The following is an 18,061-nucleotide window of genomic DNA, read 5'->3' on the forward strand; positions in this document are numbered from 1 at the left end:
TACTATGAGACCGTGTGCAGGCCCGCCGCTCCATCCCTGCAAGTGCCCAGTGTGTGAAGATCCAATTAGCCGGTCAGTGGGGAGCTCGAAAGCCAGTCAGGCGCATCTTTCGGAGGAAGAGACTGCCGCCACTAAGGTCTGAGCACCCACCACCTGACTGAGCGACTTGGACAGCAGAGACTTAACTAATTATGATTATTTCCAGTGCAATCAAACACAAAGGAAAGGTTAGTGAATAATTGAGGAAAGGTGGCTGGTAGGGGCCACAGGGTGAAGCCAGCCTTCAAATGTAGGCGCCACATCCTTCTTTTTCTCAGTCTGAAATGGAGATGCCCTGATTGTATTGTCTCTGAGGTAGATTAAAGACACCTCAGCAAACTCCCACCATTGCTTAAAACACCAAATTCTCAGAGGGAAAAAAGTGTCTTAGATTAGCCAAGCGTGGCGATCCTCTTACCCCCCACATGTTCTGTCCTCAGAGACCACACAGAGGGAATGGGTTCGAGCCACAAATTCAAATTCCCCCACCACGTATCACGTTAAAAAATTCAATCTCACCGAGCAAACTGAAAAGCGCATAACTGCATGACAAGAGGAAATTTATTAGCAAGTGTCATTTGATTTCTATTTTTTTTTTTTTCCTCCTCAAAACCTTTTACGTAATTGGGCGTGTGGTCTTTATGAAGATAAAAGTCAGCGCTGCCGCCAAGCGCTGCTAAGTAGCTCAATGCTAAAATTAAACCTTGAGAGATTTCAAGTTCAACTTCAGGTTTATTACTACTTGGATAATATTGTCTTGAGTGGGCAATTTGTGCTATGGCAAGCATGAAACCACTTCACACCTAGAGGGCAATCCTTAATTTTTCCTTTTTGTAAATACACAACATGTTTAGTTGGTTAATTAACACATTGTTTTAGTTCTGTTTGTAGACTCGCCTGTTTTTCAGTGTTCATAGAAACCGCTGTTGATTACTGCAAGCTTGCAGGGAAGTAGCTACATATGTTTTCAAAATTTGATATTAACTCTTTGACTGCCAGACGTTTTCAGACGGGATGCCGTGGGTGCCAGCCGATTTAAGCATTTTGACTGATCTTTCTAGGTCCACAGAAAATGATGTGTTTGGACTATGGAAACACACATACTACTAACGAAACATTGGACTCTCATCTTTCACCAGAAAAAAAAAAGTTTGTTTCTACCTTATTCTGTTTTTGAGTAATCAACAATAGAAAATGGTTAGTTTCACCTTTGTTTTGAAACAAACGTCTTTTAACGTCTTTGGCACTCCTCCATAGGATTTTACTAAACGTTATTTAACGTTTTTGGCAGTCAAAGAGTTAATGAGATTGGGGGTGGGACTTAATACGTTTTTCTTTCTCCCGCTCCTTTTCAGGCTATGTTTAGTTGAGTATTGTCTGGAGAAATTGATAAATTGTTGATTTTGATTGCTGCCTGAAATACATGAACAATGAATGAAAATGAATGAACGTGGTCAGATTCATTCATTTTCCATCAATTTCTATAAAAGCATTCTATATTTGTACAAAATAGAAGTGGACAAGCATCCTAGAATGCATTTTGGCTGAACTGCATGAAGAGTGACTCTAACCGAAGGAAACCAACATTGTGTGATTAGCATAGCATTAAGTGATCGCTAACACCATTATAAACGGCACTGTCAAAAATAATTTTGATATTTGAATCAAAGGAACTTGCGATGCAAAATAACAACTTGCAAGCGCACAATGGACATGAGGAAGCGACCTACATATCATTTCCTCTTCCTGTAAACAAATATCAACTGGACAGCGCATCACCATGCGTCATCAAAGTTATCAATGGAAATTGGAAATGAGCATGAAAAATCCATCATAAGAAAATTCTCCGCGTTTGCATATTCAGCGCGTCGATCACTAGATGCAGAATAAGTGACCGATGGTGAAAAGCCAGAAAATCTATTGACAAAAATAAATTAATGGGAGGGCAGACAGATTATCTTCCAAGTGATAGCACAGCAAGGGGAACAGGGACACGGGTCAAACCCGAGTTCACACTAAGTGCACAGACTTGCAGAAAGTTAGTGACCGGTGACAACATCATTAAAGCCCAGCTCACAGCCTTTGACCCATCTGGTCAAGGACATGAGCAAGAGAATGAGGATTCATTATTTTTAATTGGATGCCCAACCCCAAATTTCTTTTTAAAGCACAAAATGTTGTCTTACTACAGGTTGGCCCCCGGAAGTTTCATGAACTGATGTTTGTTTTGACTCTGTGACTGACGGTGACGGACACAGATTGCATGTGTAATAAAATGTATGATACTTGGAATAATACACACATGTGGGCGTGGCCTGTTTCATGAATTTGTATTTTTAAATAATTCTGTTTGACCACAAATCAAAAGCAATGTTTGATTTCCATTGATTGATTTTCATGTTTTAATGAATTTTGACAGATTCAAGTTAATTCTGCAACCACTGTAGGATTTTCTTTCATTAACAGAGGAGCACCAACAATTTTGTCCATGTGTATGATGTTTTGGCCCAACCCCAGCAAGTTATGTAACTAATTAAATAATAATAAATAATAATGCATTATATTTAAAGGCGCCTTTTTTAGCACTCAAGGACACCGTACAGTAAGTTGAGAAAAAAAAATTGTGTGTAATCGTGTGGTTCATATTGTATTCAGGACAAGTCTAAATCGTTCACTGTGAATCGGACTGCAACTTGGTCATGGGTGAGGTGAAGCCTTCTAAAAAATTTATAAAATCCTAAATACTAATTTTCAAAAAGTGCTTTACCTGGATGAAGCTGGTTCTGGGATGTCGCCTTTAAAAGTGCCATTGAGCTGCTTCTCCCTGGTCAGCAGGTCATCAATGAGATTCTGCCGCCTGTCCGCTTCTGACTGCATTCTGATAAAGTTACATTAAGGTACCGATAGTAACATTCCTGGCTTCTGGTGCCTTTTTTGTCCACATAAAAAGCACGTCAGATTTTTTTTGTTCCTTAAAGTAATTTATCACCAAAAATAATGTAAATCTATGCATATGAATGTGTTTTATGTTTATTATACAATATTATTTTAATTACAACAACAACAAAACAGATCAAGGCATTCAATTGGATAAGGGCCCTTGGTTGGATGGATGGATTGCAGACACTTTGATTCACAAACCAGCCTTTTCAAAGCAATCTGCTGCCCTCTACTGCCCAATTGATGTCACTACAAACTCAACAGCCAGTCTCATGACTCCTATTAGGAGGAAAGGAAGGATACATGTGCCGTGTCGAAGAAGCCCTCAGCAAACTCTCTTTAAGCTGGGCAATACTTTGTTTGAGCTTCTGAAGTGATGCTCGTAGTGTCATGTTGATCTAAAGACAAACGAAAAATGAGATAAGACGGGACAAACACAAAAGTACAGAACCGTATTTAACAATGTAAACCGTTCATCACCTTGGCTGGGTTGCCGCCTGTTCTTTGCTGTCTGTTGCGCTCATGGATGTTTTCAGCAATTTCTTGTGCCAGCCGACAAGTGGCATCGTAATTCTGTAACCTAAAAGAAAAAAATGTCTAAGTTTGACCGTTATAGCCCTCAACTTTGTTTAAAATGGGTAAACATCGACAGCAGATGATTTACTAATGCCGAAAAGAATGGATTTCTCAGTATGGCCATTTTGGCCAACGTTTTGTAACAGCATAACACGTAAATTGACAGTTTTGGGTTTCCTTTCCTGTACCGAGTTTAAAGAGTAAATTGTGTAATTTACAATTTTTCTTTTCGATAATTCCATACCGTTTTGGAAAGTGTATGCTCCTCGCGCATGCTAAGTATTAACTACGTCGGAATTGAGTTTTACGGACAGAATTCTTGCACATAATATAAAACAACAATTGAAGACATCATTTACCAGGTATCCTGAGACATTTAGATGGATTTTTAGGGGGGAAAAGGTTTAAATATCCACACAGCTAGGGACACCCGGTAGTGAACGCTTCCTGTTTAGGTGTGACGACACGACAGTGCACTATGAGGGACAATCTTTTTGTTAGCCAATTGAAAAAAGCGTTGCCTCGAAATCAAAAATGTAATAAAGGAATGTTTATTAATAAAACTGCTTCCTCATTCATAATTTATTTAACGTGTAATGAGTTTGTCTTTTGCTTACTCAAAAATCTTCCAATAGCATATTCTCCAGAATTATTATACTGTACTTCTTTTTATTATGCTCTTCTCATAGGCTATTGTAAATGTCACAATAATATGTTGCATTTGATTGATTTATTGACTCATTCATTCATTCATTCGTTCATTCACACATACAGTAATCTTGTTTATTTGATCTAGAATATTCTACTCTCTCCACTGCTTGAAGAATAGGATTCTTTCTTTCGACACAGGAGCCTACTTATTTTATTTCTCCCACTAAAGGGTTGAGAATGTCATCGTATGAATCTCTACATGTACTTCTTCTTTTGTTTCATTATTCTTGTCAGATCTTCTCAATTACATTTTTAATTATTGCTTGTCTACTGCTATTCCTGTACTTGTATTATTTAACAGAAAAAACAATTTCAGGCCTTGCTTTACATAATTATATGCTATTTCATTTCCCATGATTCCAGTATCCAAAAATCTAAATACTGAATAACATCATCATATACTTCTCACAGACATGATCACGCCTCACACTTTCTTTTTCATAATGCAAATTATTTAATGCAGAAGGCGAATCTAAACAAACTATGACCCCTAAATGTTTTTTTTTTCTTTAAAGAATAATAATATGATTATTGCTATTATTTCTTCTGAGAATTCCGATAAGTAGTCTGTAACCTTGATGCCTTTTGTTTTCACTTCTGGGATTACTAATGTTGTGCCGCCGTTCTTCCTGTCTCTGATTATTTGGATCAATCTGTAACTATTTGCAGATAGCCATAATGTTTATCAAAATAGAGTAGATCGATGCACTAATACCTCAGTTTTCTGTCTGTTTTGTTATTGTATTATGTACAGTATGTGAATCATGTATGGGTGGATGCGGCATCGAGAATGGGAGGTGCAATGGCAAAATCACAGTCTGGAAAAACAACAACTCATATTTGCTGGCAGAGCCTGTCCTGCATTGTAAAGAGTAAAAATAAATAAGTAAATACACAAATAATGATCTAAAATTATTTTCAAATGTAGTTCTCTGGTTTGTGCTTTGTTCATTCTTCATTTTTTTTCATCCCAGCCACCTTGTTGTTGTCCATGTCTTGAAAGTGGGTCTCCTTGATTATGAATTGTCATGGAAAGTGTCCGGAATGTTTCTAGGATGTCAAGTGACATTTTCCACCTCTTTGCAACAATGCCTATGTTTTTGTATTCAAATGACAACAAAATCATAATAATAAAATAAGAGTTGGAACTGCACTTTTGAATTCAAACCAGAATGAAAGGCAAATTAAAGTTTTACGATTATTAAGATTCTGAAGATTATTTTAAGAGCTTCTGGCACCTACAAGTTATAACCAGCTAAGTGTTAATATGATCTTTGCTTTATTTACAGAATTTCCTGGCAGTTAAATCACATGTGAATGTAAAAAAAAAAACGTACAGTTAGTTACAGTAAATAATTTGTTTTTCACCGTTTGTGTTGGAGCCCACATGTGAGATAGGCATTCGTAGAGGTTGAATGTGTCATGGCCAAACAGTGGTTGTGTTTAGATCAAAACACTCACCTGTTTTGTTGAATAATAACTTTTTGAAGATTTCTCAGAATAGTCCTCGTTGGCATTTTCATCGTGGACAAGTTCAGGGAAGGAGCAGTACCTTCCAACCATTTCAAATGACCTTATTTTGACATGGTTAAATAGGTTAAACACGTGTATTTCAAATACACCAAACATGGTTTTTATATAGATGCAAATTTCTTCAAATTAGTTATAGTATTACATTTTGAAACAATAGTAATTTTATTTAGAGGACACAGAGTCAGCTACTGTACAGAATGGCAAGGGTGCTCCAAAAAGCATTTGAAAGGTTATAATTTGCATTTGAGTGATGATCATTTTGACACTGTGGTTGCAGTCTATAATGCTGATTGCTTTCCTCTGAGAATGAGACACTTGATGTTGCCAAATTTAAAGCAAGAAGGTGCTCAACCTTTCCCGCTGAAAGCATGAAGTCACCACAAACAAGCCTCACCCCTTCGCTTCCCCACCCACAGGCTAATAAAAGGTCTTGTATCTCTGAACGTGCAGCACATGCATCCCACCCATCACATTGAATTTCTGGCAAGACCTGATTCCCATCTCGAGATCGCCGAAGCTCTTCAGCTGTGGAAGCGTCGGTTCAACCTGAGCACAATGACAGGAGGCAGAAGCAGGCAGCGGTCTCACTCTTATTACAATCCTGAGGACAGCAAGACGTATGGAGTACAGACACAGAATAAGGAGACCTGTCAAAGACCTCGATCAAGGTAGGAGTTCCTCGGGTCTCCTGACGGCCTCACGACTCAGGCTGGAAGTGTTCGGTTTAGGTGAACGGTATGGGATTTTTTTAATAGGTTTTAGGTGAACTAATGAATACACGCACACTCGCACGCACACACGCACATACACATACTCACCCACATACAAAAAAAAAAAGAGAGCAATGATGATGACATGTCAAATCGGTAAAATTACCGAATGAACAATACTGAGCTCTCCAAGAAAAAAAAAAAGGTAGGAGTTCTGTTCTGGAGTTAATTGGATGATCGCTGAATACATCCTTCAACAATTGGTAGTGAAATGGTTCATATTGCTGACTTTTGTGCAGCTGGCATCCAAAAACAGAAGGATGACCAGACTTGCTAATTAGCTATTAGCTAATGTGTGATCGTGCTTTCCAGGTCTTTTTACAGCTATGAAACACCACAACATGACTCCGACAATGATTTGGGACATCTATCCGTGTCCATTCCACTGAGGCAAAAGTCAACCACTCCACCCCAGCATCCTGTTAACAAAAATGAAAAGTCTAAGTCCAAACCAAACAAGCACTCACTCTCAAGAGACCTTAACGGTAAGTGCATCTTGTATGTCACTGCAGAGTTTCACAACCCTCATGAAACGCTGGACATGTGTTCAGGAAGCAGAGGCAGTCTTAAGTGCGTGTCCATGATGACCATCTCTGAGTCGGACAACTGGGAGATCTGCTCCAGCTCTGGCATGAAATATGGTCAGTTTGTGGACTGGGATAAGATCGATCCGGAAGCTTCAGTACGGTACCAGCAGATATTGGAGAGCGAGCACCAGCAGCTGAAAGCCATGGGAAGACAAGGATTCTGGGCTATGCCTCATACGCTGAGGGCAAAGGCTTACTATCACATCATTCACGGCATCCATTCCAGGTTAGCGCTTCAAATGTCAAGGCAGGAAAGCTTAGATATTCAAATGTGCCATACACACTACTACAAGACATACTTCAGACAAACTAGATGGCGAGACAGAGGTGCCCACCTCTGGAAAATACGAATCAATATTTTAGAGACAAAATATTTTTGCACGCAGACTGCATAACAGATATCAAGCAAAGACGGCAAGATAACATTTCAAATTCACTCCTTTATTTTGAAATAATAAACAACTACATGTCATTTCCTGTACCATGCAATTGTTCAAGTTTCAATTACAGAACCCAAAGTCATACTGGATATTGTTACCTGTGCTGTAGGTGTGTCAGTCCAGAAAGAGATGTGTACTATGAACTAAGCAGGAAGCTCTTTGGAGAACAAAAGCTAAGCAACCACCCAGTACCAGAGTACATGGAAGCAGGAGAAATACCAAGGTACAATTATAGACTTGCGGGAAGAACAGAGTAGTATTTTGGTTAATGTTGCGTTAGTGGAATATGAGTTAAGTAGCAAAATCCAGCAGTTTTTATCAATATCAGAAGGCAACCATTTTGCTACTTGCTGTCAAGTGAAAATGACATCAGAGTTGCTCAAGTCTCAAGTACCAATCAATTATAGCTCAGCTTCAGAAAACAGGTGAGCTGTGATTGGTCGTTGCCTGAGCCCCAAGCAACTGTGATGTCATCTTCAGTCGACAGCAAGTGGCAAAATGGCCGCCCTCGAGACGGGTAAAAACGGCTTGATTTTGCTGCATAGCTCATATTGCACAATTGTATTATTAATCAGAATGTCATGTTTAGACTAGTGAGGTGACATATAACATATTATTGTCAGGAAATGTTTAGAGTTGACTTCTCTTTTAAAAGTAAACAACTCAAGAAACAGTTTGATCTTTTTCTAGGTACTGCCTCAATAAAGCAGGTCTGAATTCCGTGAAGAAAATTCTCCTCTGTCTGGGGAAGTACTTCCCAGACATGAACTTTTGCCCCATCCTCCCTGCTTTGGTGTCCCTGATTTTGCACTTCAGCGAGGGCGAAGCAGAATGTTTCTACAGCATTTCCAGACTGATTTGCTACAACGACCCGAATAAGCGCTACATTGACCAGACCTTCCTCACATACCGAGCCTCGTGCATGACCTTCGGAGACCTTGCCAACAGGTGTTGCCGGGGCATCCGGAAGTTAATTGCCAGCTCACACCAGAACCTTTTTGAGTTTTACTCCGACTGGATCATGTGGATCTTTGCTGATCTTCCATTCACGTATGCTATTAGGGTGCTGGATGTTTACCTCCTGGAGGGCTACAAGGTTCTTTACAGGTTTGCAGTGATTCTATATGCATTGAAGCCCCTTAAAACCTTTAAAAAAAAATAATAATAACATACATATCTTGTTTTCAGAGTGGCCTTGACTTTGCTGAGCCTCTACAAAGTGTCCGTGTCGTCCAGAGTTGCAGATGTGGAGGATTTCCGAACCGATATGAAAAGGTTCGTGCAGAATGTGGCTCGCCACTGCACGGCTGAGAATCTTTTGGAGAGAGCCTTTCTGGTTCCAATTGCCACGAGGAGAGAACTCAACCTCCTCTTCAAAGCCAACAAGGTCTCGCTCATGCAAAAAGGGGTCAGCATCCACCAGAAGAGGTGAGGCAACAAGAGCAGATTTACATTTAATGTAAGAGAAAACTAAAATTGCTCTCACCGTTATAATTAAAAAAAGGTTCCTCGTAGTCTAACCAATGGTGTTCTGATCCTAAAGACAGTCAGTGGATACGGTGGACTTCAACAACATTAGCTCCAGTGTTGTGACAGGGACAGAGATGAGAGTGGTCTGGGCCTGGATACCAGAACGCTTTGCCCTTTTCAGTCCCATTAAACTGTTCAGTACAACAGAACATGGAGAAAGTCTTGCTTCGTAAGTCAACACTCTATGCCACTGTAAGCACAAGCTCTTCACTCAAATAATGCGGACATGCAGGATAGAAGATGGATGGATGGATGGATAGTCATTTATTTATTTACATTAACTACAATTTTGACCAAACTTTAAAGTTACTGAATGCAGAAAATTGAATTTCCAGAGCCGTATATAGAGAGAGTTTGGCCAACTCGGTTTCAGCAGGGTAACAAGATGGCGTCCGTATGTCATGTGACCAGCAACCCTGCTGAAACCGAGTTGGCCAAACGCTCTCTATATACGGCTCTGTGAATTTTGAATCACTACTTCCACCTGTGGCCGAAAAATGTAACTACACTTTACCCAATTTATTTCATGCAGATTCTATTATCACTTGGAGGGTCACGAACCTGCGGTGTTGATCATCAAAACAGTGGATGATGAGGTAACATTACCTACCAAACTATAGCTGGTGGGCATGTACACAATATAGAGAAGATGAGGACTTGCTACACAATTTAACTTGATTAAACTGTTTTCTATTTCATAGGTCTTCGGTGCCTTTATTTCATCGGATATGACAGAGAGGCACAAGTACGACACAGACAAATCCACATTTTTTGGAACATGCGAATGTTTTATTTTCACGGTGAGCCATCACATCGATACCTTGCGTCACAATTGTATTGGAATATCCACCAATGCCAATAAATATGATTACTCTTTCAGCTTCGTCCTAGCATGGAGCGCTATCAGCGAGCAATGGTAAACATCATGACCAGGAAAGTCTCCCCTCAGCAGCCTCAATTCAGCTTCCAGACCGCCTCCCGCACAACTCTGACGTGTCCAGCTGGGACGCCCCAAGACCCCAGCTACTTGACCATCCCTTTCACAGCTCCCTCTCTGGAACCATTTACTGCCAAGGAGCCAAAGAGATCCAAGGAGCACGAGGCTCCAAAGTTTATAGCCGGAAGAGATGAACGACTTGTTATCGGTAGGTCAATCGCATACTGTTCTAGAGACCTCAAGAATTAATTTAAAACAAGCGTTCAGTTATTTGCAGCCTTGGTGGCTCTTGCTAATTTTGACTTTGCCAAAAAAACATGCTCTATTGGGTTGAAGTCAGGCCATTGACTTGGCCATCGACAAATATTCAATGTATTGCTTTCAATATTTTTTGTTGTTGTGTTAGTTGTTGTAGTTTGTTGTTGTTTTATAGTAGAAAACTAAAATGCTGCATGTTGTCCTTAGTGAATAAGAAAAAAAGAAGTCATAGTTTCAAATAGAATTCAAGAATATTTGATCCCTCTTCGGGTCTCCTGACAACCTTACGACTCCAGCTGGATTCTGAAGTATTCGGTTTAGGTATGGGATTTTTAATAGGTTTTAGGTGAACTAATGAGTACACACTCACACGCACGCACACATGCACACACACATACACACACACATGCACATACTCGCGCACATAAAAAAAAATAAAAATAAAATAAAAATAGAGAGAGCAATGATGATGACATGTCGAATCGGTAAAATTACCGAATGAACAATACTGAGAACCCCCCCCCCCCCCACAAAAAGAAAGATTTCAAGAATATTCTGGTGAAGGTTGGCATGTTAATTAATGAAATCTACACCCCAAAAAATGTGTACACTGCATATACAATACATAAGATTTAAAGAAGGTTCAAAAGACAGGAGCAGAGAAATCATCGCTGTTCAAGCAACTTGGGACCTACACTAACTGTAAAAGACTCATTACAATGAAGTTCATTAGGCACAAAATGTCAACATCATTCCTCCTTCTTTCAGGTGGGAACGGAGGCCACGCACTCTGCTTTCAACAAAACCTCAAGACGGGCTACACAGAGGCTTGTGACACTTTCAAGAGCCCGCCACTATGCAAAGGACATTTCAAGATCCAGTCTATGGAAGTGTGGGGAGTCCAGAACTCCATTTGCTTTTCTCACAATATTTCCTCCCAGTAAATAATGTAGTTCTAGTGTATCTTACCTTTTACATTCATATTGCCTTTTGTTTTACTGTTTTTTATATACTGTAGCTAGACAGGTTAAAATGGTTTTTACTTTGTAATATCGATTCAAAACACATGCCCCCAGGGACTTAACAAACCCACACACAACAGGCTGCAGTGGGACGGTCTGCTGGTCAGCTGCTGTATGTGGACAAACAATGGAACGTGCAGTTTTGTATATGGCTATGTATGAGTGTGTGTTTATGTGTGTATGTGTCTGTGTGTGCCAAATGGCCTCTAACCTCACTGCTGGACAAAAATAAAGTTGTTTGTAGCACACATAATGACTACTGGTTGTAACTACGCTTTTGTAGTGCACTATGCAAGCAATATTTCACCTTCACTCATTTTCAGTTTGTCTACAAACATTATGAAATTTAATGCACATTCAAAAATGAGTAGTTTAGTTTGGTTTATTTAAAATACATTGTATAGTAACATTATACATAAAAAATGGCGGCGCCAGGTTTAGCACTATGATAATTTCCATCTGTAGTTGTAATATAATATATTGCATGTAAGCTGTTTAAAATGGAGTGAGACGGGAGGCATTTAAATGTGGGTTTCGTATCACTAAATAATTACAAAAATGTTGCCTAAAAGGATTTCCAATTAAGTGTCACTTGAGTCAGGCCCCAATAAAGTTAAACAAACCAACAAAAGCTTGGCTCTGTTAAGAGTTGTTCATCACTTAACCATTACGAGGCAGCAACGCACAAAACATGCACATCTGCCTCAAATCAAGACGAAGAAGAAGAAGCGTAGAAACGGCTGCTTTGGCCTCTTTCATGTTTAATCAAGGTCCAGTTTAAAATGTGAAAACCTCTGTATTACCTTATCAGTAGAGAGGTAATGTTTATTTTCATATTCTTTTCGCGGTGTCATCAACGGTCTCGCATAATTTTGTGTTTATTTCGTGTATTATGTTTGAACGCAGCTAATGCTAACAACATTTCTCTTGAGCGTTTATGCATACAAAAGGATAAACTCCGCGCACAAACTAGCCATCATTCCAATACAAGGAGACATACTAACGTTAGTCTTAACGCCAAAATACATTATGTTGTGTTTGCGTGCATTGCGAACTTGCTGAGATGCATTCGAAATGGTTCAGTAACGCACTTGTTTTGCTATAATGTTAACAGTTAACAAGCCTTAATACGCCAAAAATACGATCAACTTTTCGTCTTAATTAACTAGCATAGACTAAGGTCTAGTTTACTACTGTGTCGCAACTAAAATACCGTAAATTGTCTAACTTGGTGGCCGTACCATAACACAAGCTGTGCTGCTTACTGGCAAGAAAAACGAGCATCACTGTGTGCTTCCCCCCTAGTTTAGTAAACATGTAATCAATAAGGCTGTGCAGCGATACATTAGTGAAGAATAATTTATTTACAGTAGAGTAGCATTATCCGACAGACCTTTTGAAGACGATTCCAGTGATATTAGTGTCATTTTATGAATAATATAGCTATTTTTCAAATATTGGCATCAATAGAAAGCAGGCTGAACACAGAAATAGACAACATTTAATAATAATTCTAAAAGTTTGCACATGATGGTCAAGTGATGTGGTGCGGTTTAAATGTGCAGTCAAACATGCAGATAAAAATAAACGATGAGTTGAGAATGTACAAACACTCCATGAGTTAATGCATAGTGCGCAATGAATATTGCATAGTTTAGAGACATTTGTAGTTGATCAAATTCATGAAATTAGTATTGGAATTGATGGATCAGAGTAGCATTACAACTCAGGGACCTGGCCGTCAGTAGGTCCAAAAATGTGTGCACAGATTACCCATCAAATTTGGCTGAAGAATAGAAAAATATGTATTAGAAAATAGAGGTGCAACTATTCACGGTTCTAGTAATGTCGATAAAATGAATCCTTTGCCACTGTCTTTTGCAACATTCATCTAGCGGAACGTGTGTCTGTGTTTTGCAAGGCCCCAGTCATGGAGGAAGACGGTTCATCCGTGACAGATCATTCCTCGGACGAAAGTAACTATTGATATCTCTTTGTGTTTTTGAAATTGATGTTTAAGTGTATCCAAGGGCTCGCCTTGCCCACGTCACATGCCCAAACCCACAAAATGGGTGATCCGTGACGGTTATGGTGAGCCTGTGCCCACTTTGTCAATTTCAGTGGACAGTAGGGGGCGTTGTTACGTAAAATGAAAAACTCTTTGAAGGGTTGAAAATGGCTGAATTAGTTTTATGTTTTATTTCACAAATGCAATATTCATCAAAACCCAGCCCACATTCTACCAGCCACAACTGTGCTATTTTTAAAAGCAGGATTATTGGTTCGTTTGTAGTGTAGTAATTTTTCCTTGGCTCTGCTCAATTGACAATCCAAAATAAATATCTTACATTTTTCATTCAAATACTGATTCTTTGATGTGCTTGCTCACCAGGTACCAAAGCCTTTGACATTGAGTATATCGTAGCGTCCGACCCCAACGATGACTCCGAGCCAGAGGATGACAAAAAGCCCAAGAAAAAACAACGCAAGAGCCACCCTTGCACCGTTTGCAACAAAATATTTGACAGGCTTTCCAAGCTTAACAGACACAAATCGGTACACACGAGGCCGAGGACCTTAAAGACTCGCCATCAATGCGTGCATTGCGACAAGACTTTCAAAGAAGAAGAGAAGCTGTTACGACACCAAGACACCCACAACCGGACAAAGGAGCACCCGTGCCCCGACTGCGGTAAAGTCTTCAACAAGCCTTCCAGGTTAGTGCGGCATCGCAGCATCCACGCCAGGAAACCAAAGGTGCCCCACCAGTGTTCCTTCTGCGCCAAGACATTCGACAAACTTTACAGGCGTATTCGCCACGAGCGAATGCACACGGGCGAGAGGCCTTTCACCTGCTCCTTCTGCGGGAAGGGCTTCTCCGAGATGGGCCACTGCAAAGCCCACGAGAAGACGCACCAGGAGAATCCGGAGAAGCCCCACCACTGCCCCGACTGCGACATGTCCTTCTTCAAGGCCTCGGAGCTGGGCCGGCACCAGCGCTCGCACACCGGGGAGAAACCTTTTCAGTGCAGCGAATGCGAGAGCACCTTCGCCCGATCCGAGAGCCTGAAGAGGCACATGAGGAGCCACACGGGGGAGCGGCCGTTCGTGTGCTTGACTTGCAACAAGGGATTTTACTCCCGTCAGGATTTAAACATTCACTCGCTGATCCACTCGGGAGAGAAGCCCCACCTCTGCCCCGTGTGCGGCAAAGGCTTCTCGCAGCTGGGCAACATGAAGGAGCACGAGAAGAACGTCCACGTCCGGTCCGAGAAGTACTCGTGCAATGAGTGCGGGGCCACGTTCACCCGCTACAAGTCGCTCAACCTGCACCAGCGGGTGCACACCGGGGAGAGGCCGTACATGTGCTTGCCGTGCGGGCGCAGCTTTTCCTGGAGTCACTGCCTGAGCAGACACCGCAGGACTCACGCTCACAAGCAGATGATGAGGGATGGGGTCAAAGACCTGCAAAACGTACAGGATTTCCAAGAGCTCGCCGAGGACCAGTGCAGTCGAGAAGACGGCAAGCTTGTTCTGTAAACGGACACGTACGGTAACTTGCATCGTATCGGTGATGTATGGATGTTTTATAGGAACTGAACTGATCACTGGCGTTTACCGTTCCCTTGTTAATCATGCAGTAAAAACAATCAGGGGTTGGACGAGACCCCTTCAGTCATATTCAAGACAATTAGGACAAATGTATGTTGACTGCCTAATGTGACCATGACCCAGCATTTTATTTTGAAATTCATCAAAAGTCTATTTTTTTTTTCACTGCATGTTAGCAGTAACAAATGACTTTGTTATAAGACACCTTTGATTTGTACACAAAACCTCACACATCAGGATATTAGCTGCAGCTGTGTAGCCTTTGCACAGCAAAGTCAGGCATTTCGATGCGTCACATCAGTGTGTCAAGGGTTTTTGATAAGAAATCCAGGGCTTAACTGGTCAAACCCACATTTGCCCATGGTCATTAAAAGGACAGTGTGTAGATTTTTTTTTTTTTTGCCATCTAGTGGTGAACTGATAGAATGCAATGACCTAAGTTGAATCACCGCAGTACGGTGTCTCAGAAAGACTACACTTAGCAAGCCTTCCATCAATCAGTACGTTCGTTAAAAAAAAATAAAAAAAATTGTGTTGAAGTGATAGATTTTTTAGGCATATTGTTCAAATTAAGTTGATTTTTAAAATAAACATTGAAAAATCAAACCTTTCTACACACTGTCCCTTTTAAAGAGACATTAAAGTGATTCCAGAGATTTTGTTCTCTAAATACAATATACACTTTTAAAAAATAATTGCTGAAAACGTGCAAAGACTGCAATCCATCTATCCGTCCATCGATTTCCTGCACCGCGGTGTTCTGTACTGAATTGTGGAGCTACAGTGAGTGTTAAGCTGCTTTCCTGAATTTTGACACCGGCCTCTCCCCTACTTTTTAATAACTTGTCTTTAGTGCCTTTGTTTGCACCCGTGGTTATACGGCACCATCGTGAGTTAGTTATTATTACTCGACTGATTTCTACAACTCCAGCATGCAGTTAGCTAGCCAGCTATGCCTACACCCCCCCCCCCCCCCAAAAAAAGCATCATAATGGACGCCAGAGTTTACAGAGCAGCTTAGTATTATTTAAATTTTCAAGTGAGCCCTGGAATCATGTTAGCTTGCGAATGAATTGATGGCTTTAAGGGGAATAACATCCTCATTTTATGTTCTTGGTGGTTTCTTTTTTTTTTTCTCCATCATTTAAATTTGGCAGGGTTGTTAACACTCTTCTCCGTGGTGTGTCGGATATAGAAGACATGCTTCACTTTTACAGGGACTTTGATGTTAAAACTGAGGAATATTTTAGAAAATACCTTTTAAAAGCACGTCGTCATTTGAAACGTCTATCCATACATTTTCAATGGTGCTTCTTCACAGAGCAGATTATTGAAACTATTCAAAGAAAGAGAAAATAATAGTGTTGCGTGCGGGTTTTCTAGGGTTACTTCGGTTTCTTCCCACAAAGATTCGCAACCTCTCTGGGATCATCTGAGGTTCAAGCTCACTCTCCACCCAATAAGTAAAAAGAAAAAAAAGGATGGATGGATGTTTGCATTAAGCACAACCTGAGAAGCATCAAAACCGCATATGTAAAAGTTTATCAAATGGCCGAAAACTGCAAATTCAACTTAAAAATCAACCATTTCACAACACAGGATTGGGTTTCTGTCCCTTTTTATTTCTCGGCGTACATAAAATCCACCCTTTAAAGGGATACTTAACTCATTTAGCCATTTTCAGCACTAAGATCCCAATATTTCATTATTTTTCATGTACAATTAATACCTTTAAAACACATTTTGCTACTTGGTGTTGACCGAACATGACATCTGTGCTCGGGGCTCATTTAACGACCAAAGAAAACATCCTGAGCTTTGAGCACCTGTGATGTCCTTTGCAAGTGGCAAAATATATTTTTAATTTTAATCGTACAGGAAAAATAATTATCAAATTAACTTAAGACAAAATATTAAATTTTTATTGCTGAAAATGGCTAAATAAGTCACATATCCCTTTAAAAACCTTTGCTCATGTTGAGTACTCTTCACTAAACACTCCAGCGCTAGCCTTTCAAAATAAGACAATTTTAAAAAATAGTCCAAGTTAAGCTGAGCATCTTTGTTTTATTTTGGGTTTTTGATATTTTGTACTGTCTGCAAACAACTAGTTGAGAATTGTCGATTGAGTAACATCCATCAGATGTACGCACAATTTGAGGAAATGCACAGATGAGTAACGCTAACACCACTAGCTTGTACACCTGCCTTTTCGTAGCTTTGGTTAGCTCACTACAGGAAAGAGTGACCGCGAATAGTGAAAACCCACGAGTAATTGATGCCGCTTACAAAGGTTTATAATTGCCTCTAGATACCACAAGATGGTGACAAAACACTACTTTTGTATTAGACATAGCATTGGCCTGTTTCATAGAAGCTTCTCCGCCCGCAATTTCAACTTATTTCCTTGACACCAGGGTGGCACCAAAGCACTACTTTTCTATTCGACAGGACTTTGACTCCATCTTGTGATCATTTCAGAAAGCACAATAAGAGCAAATGGAAGAGTTTTTTCTCTCTCTCCAGCGAATAACAGGATAGGTTGAAAAATATCTCTTACTTTAGAGCAGCATTGCAATGGAAGCAAGTATGTGAGGCTGAATGTTCTGAAAATCCTGTTTCCCTGAATCAAAGGCGACTGCTGGTTGTATAGCTAAGTAGCGCAATCCATTTTCAGTAAGTTTCTTAAAAATGTGATTAATCAACAACCTTCCATTATGCTGTAAAAGTGTCCCAATACTTAATTGCTTATGATGTATGTTAAGCCAAGCTATAATAAACTAGTCACAGATCGTGGAGAGGTTTTCTACTTTTTGCATGCTTTGTCGTGAAAATGAACCAATAAATATCCTGCTGTCATTGTTACTCGTGAGTTGTGTCAAAATAAAAACTTTTTGTCTTCCTACTGTTATACTCAAGGTCACTCATGATCCCTTTCAGGGTGGAGCCGTCTTAATACTACTAGACTACATCATGTTCCGTCTAAAGTGTAAATTCTTAAAGCGCTAATGTTTCGGTCATAAAGCTTATGGTAAATAAAATATGATTTGATTAGAGTTATGTTACTGACACCTTTGAAGTCTTTTAGGCATACACTACTACAATT

At 40.1% G+C, this 18,061-nt stretch overlaps 3 protein-coding genes across 4 annotated transcripts in view; 2 read left to right on the forward strand and 1 right to left on the reverse strand.

Annotated features, from left to right (window-relative positions):
- The window catches only part of stx8 (syntaxin 8), a 53,223-nt gene extending 49,205 nt beyond the window's left edge, over positions 1-4,018 (reverse strand). For both annotated transcript variants that reach the window (XR_013294777.1, XM_077570825.1), the window contains exons 1-4: positions 3,915-4,018; positions 3,460-3,559; positions 3,283-3,377; positions 2,807-2,917 (exon numbers count right to left, since the gene is read on the reverse strand). Coding sequence is in view for 1 of the 2 variants with exons in the window: in XM_077570825.1 (XP_077426951.1) it covers positions 2,807-2,917; positions 3,283-3,377; positions 3,460-3,559; positions 3,915-3,931 (323 nt within the window). In the remaining variant the exon portion in view is untranslated. The remainder of the gene's footprint in view (positions 1-2,806; positions 2,918-3,282; positions 3,378-3,459; positions 3,560-3,914) is intronic.
- A 2,251-nt stretch (positions 4,019-6,269) lies between these two features.
- On the forward strand, positions 6,270-11,596 carry LOC144055272 (TBC1 domain family member 24-like). The gene is made up of 11 exons (XM_077571105.1): positions 6,270-6,467; positions 6,882-7,054; positions 7,121-7,382; positions 7,706-7,819; positions 8,287-8,703; positions 8,785-9,024; positions 9,140-9,295; positions 9,659-9,722; positions 9,828-9,926; positions 10,007-10,271; positions 11,090-11,596. Exons 1-11 carry the CDS (start codon positions 6,355-6,357, stop codon positions 11,263-11,265), a joined length of 2,079 nt encoding a protein of 692 aa, XP_077427231.1. The 5' UTR covers positions 6,270-6,354; the 3' UTR covers positions 11,266-11,596.
- A 433-nt stretch (positions 11,597-12,029) lies between these two features.
- LOC144055685 (uncharacterized) lies at positions 12,030-17,810 on the forward strand. Its single transcript, XM_077571895.1, has 3 exons — positions 12,030-12,161; positions 13,265-13,319; positions 13,736-17,810. Exons 2-3 carry the CDS (start codon positions 13,274-13,276, stop codon positions 14,881-14,883), a joined length of 1,194 nt encoding a protein of 397 aa, XP_077428021.1. The 5' UTR covers positions 12,030-12,161; positions 13,265-13,273; the 3' UTR covers positions 14,884-17,810.
- Positions 17,811-18,061: the final 251 nt, after the last annotated feature.

Source organism: Vanacampus margaritifer, chromosome 7, assembly GCF_051991255.1.
Source record: "Vanacampus margaritifer isolate UIUO_Vmar chromosome 7, RoL_Vmar_1.0, whole genome shotgun sequence".
Taxonomy (NCBI): domain Eukaryota; kingdom Metazoa; phylum Chordata; class Actinopteri; order Syngnathiformes; family Syngnathidae; genus Vanacampus; species Vanacampus margaritifer.

What these genes read in the sequence shown, in the direction of transcription:
- LOC144055272 (XM_077571105.1), top strand. Translation starts at nt 6,355, where the DNA reads ATGACAGGAGGCAGAAGCAGGCAGCGGTCTCACTCTTATTACAATCCT. An exon ending in ACTCTCAAGAGACCTTAACG is followed by an intron (nt 7,055 to 7,120) that starts GTAAGTGCATCT and finishes ACATGTGTTCAG; the next exon opens with GAAGCAGAGGCAGTCTTAAG. An exon ending in GCGAATGTTTTATTTTCACG is followed by an intron (nt 9,927 to 10,006) that starts GTGAGCCATCAC and finishes TTACTCTTTCAG; the next exon opens with CTTCGTCCTAGCATGGAGCG.
- LOC144055685 (XM_077571895.1), top strand. Translation starts at nt 13,274, where the DNA reads ATGGAGGAAGACGGTTCATCCGTGACAGATCATTCCTCGGACGAAA. An exon ending in AGATCATTCCTCGGACGAAA is followed by an intron (nt 13,320 to 13,735) that starts GTAACTATTGAT and finishes CTTGCTCACCAG; the next exon opens with GTACCAAAGCCTTTGACATT.